General features: G+C 40.6%; 1 protein-coding gene across 1 annotated transcript; it reads right to left on the bottom strand.

Annotated features, from left to right (window-relative positions):
- Positions 1–6,635: 6,635 nt before the first annotated feature.
- LOC122054707 (2-hydroxyisoflavanone dehydratase-like) lies at positions 6,636–7,678 on the bottom strand. The gene is made up of 2 exons (XM_042616144.1): positions 7,273–7,678; positions 6,636–7,171 (listed from the first exon to the last, which is right to left on the bottom strand). The coding sequence occupies exons 1-2, from the start codon at positions 7,676–7,678 to the stop codon at positions 6,636–6,638; spliced, it is 942 nt and encodes a 313-aa protein (XP_042472078.1).
- Between the last annotated feature and the right edge of the window lie 1,149 nt (positions 7,679–8,827).

Here is an 8,827-nt window from a genome sequence, read left to right as displayed (position 1 = left end):
ACCTATTTGAGCTCATTGGGTTCACTAAATATTCACTAGGGATGACTTCCCTAGCAACTCTCCTAATGACCCTCCTAGGCTTTAAAGCCTTGGTCATTTGGGACTCATCAAGATCAACTCTAGGGGTGACTCCCCTTGTGACCTTGGTGATGGTCTTTCTAGCCTTAGGTCTTGTTCCATAATCGAATGGAACATTATGATAAGTGGGCTTGACCACTTGGAACTTAGGTTTGTGACCCAAACCTTTCATGTCCTTGGACTTGGGTTTTTGACCCTTAGACCCTAGAGTTGACTTCTCTAAATTTTTAAGGGTCTTTTCTAAAGTGTCAAGTCTTGACCTCAAGACTTGATTCTCCTTTTCTAATACCTCAAGTTTTAATTTGTCATTGTTCTTTGAGGTACTCCTAGGCATATGTCTAGTAGTTTTGGGATTCCTATCTAGGTTTCCCTTAACCTTAGATGAGTTAATCCTAGGGTTGACATTTCTAGAGTTTTCCTTATTCAAGCTAACATGTTTAGCACCTAAGCACATATATTGATTCCTATAATTAACATGCTTATCATTATTAGCAATTGCAATAAAACTACTAGCATGTGTCTTATTAGAATTGCAATAATGTGTCTTAAAAGGTACCTTAGGGTTTGCCTTAGCTCCCCCTATCAACGTGCTCGGTCTCTTGTCCTTGTGAGGTTGCCTCCCCCTCGGACATTGACTCCTATAGTGTCCCCTTTGCTTACATTGGAAGCACACCACGTGCTCCTTGCCCTTGCGTATCGGGACTCCGGCTTCCTTGACCTTTGGCGCCGGTGGAGTCTTCCTTATCCTCTTTGGACATTTACTCTTGTAATGTCCATATTCCCTACACTCAAAGCACATTATGTGTAATTTATTCGAAATTAAAATGCTTGAATTACCTAGGGTTGAGGATGGTTGTATGCTTTCTCCTTCATCCCTTCCGGAGATAGAAGCTTCTTCTTCTTACTCCGATCTTGAGGAAGAACTCTCCTCCTCTTCTTCCTTAGATGTTGAGTAACCCTCAACTTCTAATTCCACATCTCCATGGTGTGAGCTACTTAGCTCACTTGACTCCTCTTCATGGCTTGAAGTGGAGCTCCCCTCATGGAACTTGGCCAAGTTGTTCCACAATTCCTTGGCATTGTTGTAACCACCTATCTTACACAAGATATCGTTAGGTAATGAGAATTCAAAATTTTTCATTACCTCGTCGTTGATTACGGATTGGTGGATTTGTTCCTTCGTCCACCTCTTCTTCTCAAGAATTTCTCCTTCTTCATCCCTTGGAGGAACAAAACCTACTTGTACACAATTCCAATTAACTAAGTTAGTCATAAGAAAGTACTTCATTCTTACCTTCCAAAACGCGAAGTCGTCGCGATCGTAGACGGGTGGAATCGTGACGTCTTCTCCAAGTCCATCCATTCTCTAGCTTGTGCTCCCTCGGGTGTTAATCCGTCGAAGAGCAACGTTGCTCTGATACCACTTGTTAGGATCGATGGTCGCGGCTAGAGAGGGGGGGTGTGAATAGCCGACCCCAAATTCGCGTTTCTTTCTACAAATCAAGTTAGCGCAGCGGAAATAAAACAATAGAAACGAAACGAAGATGATCAAACCTTAGACGCAGCGATGTAACGAGGTTCGGAGATGATACTCCTACTCCTCGGCGTGTCCGTAAGGTGGACGAAGCCTATCAATCCGTCGGTGGATGAGACCCCGGATAACCGGCTAAGATGAACTCCTTCTGGGTGGAGAAACCTCGCCACAAACTCTTTGCAACAGCAATAAGGAGTACAACAGTAGAGAAAGCAAACAAGAACAATCGAAATGTAAAACCCTTTGCTTGCCTTCTCGTTGTCGACTGGAATCCTGATGAAGCAGCAACTTCTCGGTTCCAACAACAGCAGCTAGAAAACCAGCAGGGAAGCTCACGCGAAGCTTCAGCAATGGAGAGCTCAACAAAGCTCAGATCGCAGGAGCAAGAACCGTTCAGCGAGAGGTTGTTAAGCCTTCACTGTAGTAGCCTTCTTATATGAACCTGCGAAGAAGACAAAGAAGACACAGAAAGGAATCTAGCCGTTGTGTCACAACGGCTAAGCCTGGACCGATCAGGCTCCATCCTGATCGGTCCAGGAGGTCCCTGATCGATCTATAGACCGATCAGGCCCTATACTGATCGGTCCCGAGACCGATCAGCCAACTCTCTGTGAGAGTTGGCTTCGAGGCCTGATCGGTCTGTGGACCGATCAGCCTATAGGTGGATCGGTCCACAGACCGATCCCCCTTCCTTTCTCTCTGCCTCTGATCGTTTCCTGATCGGTCTGGTGACCGATCAGATAACATACAGTAGCATACTGTTTGGTTACTAATCGGTCACCAGACCGATCAGATAACCCAGTGTATCACTGGATCGATCCACTGATCGATCCAGCTCTTGGTTTTTGCCCAAACCAAGTCCCACACCTTCCAAACCAATATCCGGTCAACCTTGACCTATTGGTATCACATGCTTAGCATCTGGTCACTCCCTTGACCTGCTAAGACTCCCTACCAAGTGTTCGGTCAAACCCTTTGACCCACTTAGACTTTTCTCTTCGTGCCAAGTATCCGGCCACTCCCTTGACCTACTTGACCTTCACAACACCAGATGTCCGATCAGCCTTGATCCATCTGGATTTTTCCTTACCCGGCTTCACTCACCAGGACTTCCCAACTGCCTGGCTTCACTCACCAGGACTTTCCTCTGCCTAGCTTCACTCACGTGACTTTCACCAACCGTCTAGCTTCACTCACCGGGACTTTCACTTTCACCTAGCTTCACTCACTAGAGTTTTCACCGGCTTCACTCACCGGGACTTTTCCGCCTGGCTTCACTCACCGGGACTTTCCATCTGCCTGCTTCACTCACTGGGACTTTCACTTCACTTAGATTTTACTCCTTCACTGCTCAGATTTTCCATCTGCCTTCCTGATCTAGAGAACGAGCTACCGAGCCCTCTCTGACCTAGTCCGACGAACGAGCTACCGAGCCCTCTCCGTCTTTCACTTCCGGTCCAGAGAACGAGCTACCGAGCCCTCTCTGACCTAGTCCGGAGAACGAGCCACCGAGCCCTCTCCGACTTCCACTTGCCAAGTTCCCATACTTGGACTTCTCCGTGCCAAGTCTCCATACTTGGACTTTCTCCCGTGCCAAGCTCCCTGCTTGGACTTTTCCCATGCCAAGCTCCCTGCTTGGACTTTTTCGTGCCAAGTCAACTCACCTCGGGTCAACCAGGTCAACCTTGACCAAGGGTTGCACCCACAATCTTCCAAGTTTCTATTCTTGTCAAACATCAAGATACAACTTGAGTCAGGTCAACTCGAGTCAGGTCAACCAGGTCAACCTTGACCTAAGGTTGCACCAACAATCTCCCATTAAAATACAACTCTTCTGTTCTCGTCAAACATCAAAATACAACTCGAGTCGGGTCAACCAGGTCAACCTTGACCTAAGGTTGCACCAACATAGTCGTCGACATCGTCCCTCAACTGGGTTGTCACGACCGGATCGACATGTCCTCCACACTGACATACCCTTACATCAATAATGTCAGAGATGAACAACTGTAGATTGAGGTCCTACGTAAGACGCTTGAACATGACCTCACATCGTGTTCGTGGACCAACCATATCTATCTCACTATCGGCGACAGGCTCTCTAATGTCAACGTTAGCAGTTAACTTAGGATCAGCCCAGTCCATCTCTAATTTCTAGATTCGTCCCTGATCATAGATATGGACGGATCTAAAATTATAAATTTATGGAGAAGTAAAGAAAATAATCATGATACATTATATTCTAAGGTTGTGCAACTAGGGAGACAAAAATATATTTTTTAAATTAATTAATTTTATTTTATTCATATAATTAAGTATTAGTTTTTATATATTATTGAAGGTTACATACAATTTATTAATTTTAATTAGTAAATCAACCATCATGTGCTTGTTGAAAAATATTAATTTAGATATTAAATTATCTAAAATTAGTTCAGATATCAATCAAGGAAATAGAAGTGGAAGTAAATTATCAATAAATTTAATATGATTTTTTCCTTTTAAAATTATCAAAAATTATCAAAAAGATAAGGATATAGTTATCTTTTATAATTTTTTTTCACATTTGGCATTGGTCAAAGAGGATTAAATATTATTTTTAAAATATAAAGGAGAGGGTAAAATACTACTTGATAGAAAATAGAGGGGATTAAAAGTATTTCCTTTATTCTACAAATAAAACATAAAAGTTTTCTAGAAAAATGTTACTATACCTAAATAACATCTCAAATACCTAATCATTGTCTTCATTTTAAAAGGTCAAACCTGCATTTTAAAAGGTAAATTAACTTTAAATTTCTCTCGATTAAAATGCTTTTACAATATCAATTACTGTCAAATCAATTAATTGGATTTCTATTAGTATTCCAAATATTTTTCAATGTAAAATGAATTCCAAATCACATTTAATTAATGGAAGAGTTTTCTTTAAAAAAACAAATGTAACTACCAAACTTCCCACCTAAATAACATCTCCATACATAAAAATTTTAATCAATGAGAATGCATCGAATTCTATCTTAAAGATAAATCATTATTGTTGGATCATGACAACTTGGGAGGATAAATTATGTGATTTTGAAATCGTTCTTTTAGAAGAAAATTGAGTTCAGAGCAAAAATAAAACTAAGAAAAAAGAAATAAGATGGAAAAAAAGTAAGCGCTAACATAAGTAATTATTTACTTAATTTGGAACCTTCAACGACTCCTACTTAAAGGCTCACACTCGTTAAGTACTTTCATTGGGTAATCCACTAATAGCTCGAATATTACAAAAATGAAGTACAAGTGATGTATAAGAATTATAAGAAAAAGTTACCGACAAGAAAGAAAATTAGTAGAATTTGATCGTAGATTGTTGGAAGAGCGCTACAATGTCGTAGGAGCCTTTTAGGAGCAGCGCATAAGAACAAAAGTTGGAGAAATTGGTGTGTTAAAGCTGCTGGTCGAACCCTCCTTTTACAACCCCATCCGGACCCCTAGATCCATCCCTGGACGCTTGGAGTGTGCTGATGTGGTTGCACCTCGTCGAAAGTTTATCCCGCAGACTTTATCCATCTCTAGGCTCCCGTACCGGTCTGGGTGCCTGGACCACTGACATAGATTGACCAGTTGACGTGCTCTAACTCAGCTTACGGATGACTTTTGCTGGTCCGAGCGCCTGGAGTAACCCCGAGCGCTTGGACCATCCAGGTGCCTTCAATGCCACCCAGGTGCTCCTTCGAAGCCCCTGACCCAAGCCCCTGGAGCAACTCTGGGCGCCCAGGCTCCTGGTCCGTAGACAGGCTCCAGGCGCCTAGAGCCCGATTTTCTATCTTTTAATCTTCTGCAATACAGAGTTAGCACAAGAAAAAATAATATAACTCAAAGTAAACATTTGACAATCTCCAGAATGTCCAGTGTTGGATCATTAGTGCTAACTGCACCAGCAATCTTCTCCTTTTTGATGTAATGACAATCTGGGTTAAAGTTAGACAAATAAGCACAGTATATATATATATATATATATATATATATATATATATATATATATATATATATATATATATATATATATATATATATATATATATAATGTGAAAAAAGTATGTTGAGTTAGTTTATTTTTCTATCTAACCCCTCCCTCCCCTTTGGCATTCATCAGAAGCAAAAAAATAAATAATAAGAACGGAATGGAAAGGAAGTAAGTAGCAAAATAAGAGTTAAACTAGCAATGCATAATTACAAGTAATATAGTAAGAATAAAAACTATGAACATAAATAGTAGTAGAAATACAACTCAAAATGTCTATTGAGAGGAGGATGACGAACGATGGGTTGGACTTCATGATTGGAGTATCTCTAGGATTTGGTGTTGTCCAGCCTACGTCTCCTGATTGCTAGTCCTTGCTTCCTCTCAAAGATTATGTTTCTCTCGTCGTAAGCTAGTCGCAGATGCCTCTAGGCAAGTGACTCTTTCTGGAAGAGTAGGATCGACTAGAGGTGAAGGTACCGATTGATACTTAAGCAACAAATCTTCCTTTTGATCATCCTGAGGCTGCTCCTCAGGGACAAGGGAATGTTGGGCAGGCTAATGCTGGTCTAACTGATGTTGGGCCCCCTTCATGACACGACACCCTGATTCTATTGTTTTATTAAAATAATTGACAAACTTATTGAATCGAATATTACTCCATGATAGAGTTACACTCCCCTATCCTAACCCTCCTACATATCTATCAATCGATCACTTCATTTTAACAATAATATAAAGTAAACGTTAAGAATCAATATTTTATAATTAGTCTTAATTATTATGGTCGAGTTAACTAGGCCAAAAGATGAGTGATATAACATTCTACTTCAATAAATATAGTATATTTTATTCAACTTTTTAGAGTTATTTTATATTATAATTTTATTCAGAATTAATGTCGAATAGAAAAGGTATACAAAAGCAAACCTTAGCCAAGCATGCGTTAGACATTTATTTTTATTATCATGGTATGCTAGCTAGACTAGAGTACATATTGATTCAACAACTTCAAGTCAAGAAGGCTGCGATTCTGGCACGGAGCATAGCAGTGCTGTTGCTGTCTGGATGGTTCAGATAGTATTCATGATCCTCCCCTGCCGCCTCATACAACTCAGCCGTCCCGCGCCACCCACTACTCTTCGTCAACGCCTCATAGTACATCAGCGCCCGATCCCTCATCGCGTCCTTCTCCGACGTGCACAGCAGCATGCGCGTGCACCCCAGATCTGCCAAACTCGGCGCTCCCGCCGCCAAGGGATTCACGCGCGGGTCGTCATTACCGGCCGTCGACTCTGGGCAAATCATTCCCCACAGTTGGTCCAACTTCTTCCTTAATACTGGATCGGCTGCTTTCTCTGAGGCTGTCAGATTTTTCCCCCAGAAGTAAGGATCTAGTAGTATCGTCCCTGCTAGCTTCAAGTCATAATTGGAGATCAGCCCTTGAGATCCAACTCGCATAGCCAGGTTGTGCACGATGTTGCCGCCGGCACTGTCGCCGGCTAAGTAGACTCTGTCATAGTCAGCATGATCGAGGAGCCAAGGTTCTACGTACACATGCAGGAATATTAATTATATATGTGCCAAATTATAAAAAAAAAATATATTATTTTAATTTCTATGTTAATTATTATATCATTTTTCTCACCGGCGTCGCTGCGATGGGATGCGACCCATTCGAGAGCAGCCCAACAATCATCATATTGCACAGGGATATGGTGTTCCGGTGCGCGACGGTAGTCGACGGAGAGGATGATAGAAGAGGACACGGCCGCGAGGCCATTGAGATGGCGGTGGACGATGGGGGAGGCAGAAGAGTATATGCAGAACCCGCCGCCGCGAAAGTAGAGGATGAGGGAGAGCTTTGTGCTAGTAGAGTTGATATTGATAGGAGGAAGATAGATGCGGGCGGAGACATCGTCGGAAATGCGGATATCCTTGGAGTCGACATTAGTGAGGGGGTCGAGGCCTGCCGGGTGCCGGCGTTTGCTCCTCCGCCTTGAGCCGCTCGACAGAGCCGTCTTTGTAGACGAGAAAGTAAGGAGAGTAGTCATAGATGACAGGATTGTTGTCCGATGCCATTCCACTTATTCCCGAAAGCAAAGATAGAACCATTATATAGAGAAGAACTCCAGCTGCTCGTGCCGACCACATTTGCATTAAGGATATCTGCTGCGGGTGGGGCAAGAACACGAGTACTGAGGCCGATGGGTTATATATATTTACACGGGAGACAAAAGTAGCCACTTCTGTCACGTTGGAGATTTATCTGTTAAATATATATAGTTGTTTATTTTGGGGTTTCCAAATGCTAATTTTGATAAATAGTTTAATAATTGCTTTATTTAGAAAACTTTTCTGTATATATATATATATATATATATATATAAACAGAAACGTTTTCTAAAAAAAGCAATTATTAGACTTCCCGCCTAAATAACGTATCCAAAATCGAAAGCCCAACTGTATGAAATTGCCTCAAATTCTGCCTATAGATAAATCATTATGTTTCATTTTAAAAGGTTAATTAATTTTGAATTTCTCTCGATTAAAATGTTTTTACAATTTCAATTACAATCAAATTAATTAATGGGATGTCTGTTAGTATTCTAAATATTTTACAATTTAAAATGAATTCCAAATCACATTTAATAGGAAGTCTATTAGTATTCTACAAATAAAATAGAAATTTTTTCTAAAAAAAGTAACTACCAAACATCCTACCTAAATTACAAAACCTCATGGTAACACCTATGTTTTAACCATCACACCACTCAAATTAAGTCTAATTAATGACAATGCCTCAATTCTACCTATAGATAAATCATTATGTTTTCATTTTAAAAAATACATATATCTCTGTCTCTTTTCTCCGACTTTTTAAATATAAAATTATGATGATACATAGGATTATTCAGAACCAACAATAGCATACCAATCGATCATACATCATATCCATCAATGATATTTGGATATAGAAATCAGAATTCCAACAGTAAAATATCTCTCGATGAATTATATATAGATTAATTTTGGTTGTAATTCTATCACTGAACACCTATAACGATAGAATTCTAATGAAAATTTCTATCGTTAAAATCGTTTATTTTTTAGTGTGAGATAAACAATGCCACCACTTTTCAGTTTGATTCCAACTTATCCAAGAGAAGATGTTTTGGGCACTTCAACTGCAGTTGGTTCGA

The sequence above is a fragment of the Zingiber officinale genome, chromosome 3B (genome assembly GCF_018446385.1).
Source record: "Zingiber officinale cultivar Zhangliang chromosome 3B, Zo_v1.1, whole genome shotgun sequence".
NCBI classification, from domain to species: Eukaryota; Viridiplantae; Streptophyta; class Magnoliopsida; order Zingiberales; family Zingiberaceae; genus Zingiber; species Zingiber officinale.
Note: the sequence above shows the minus strand (reverse complement) of the source record. Positions and strands in the feature narration are given on the sequence as shown.

What these genes read in the sequence shown, in the direction of transcription:
- LOC122054707 (XM_042616144.1), bottom strand. Translation starts at nt 7,678, where the DNA reads ATGACTACTCTCCTTACTTTCTCGTCTACAAAGACGGCTCTGTCGAGC. An exon ending in ATCCCATCGCAGCGACGCCG is followed by an intron (nt 7,172 to 7,272) that starts GTGAGAAAAATG and finishes ATGTGTACGTAG; the next exon opens with AACCTTGGCTCCTCGATCAT.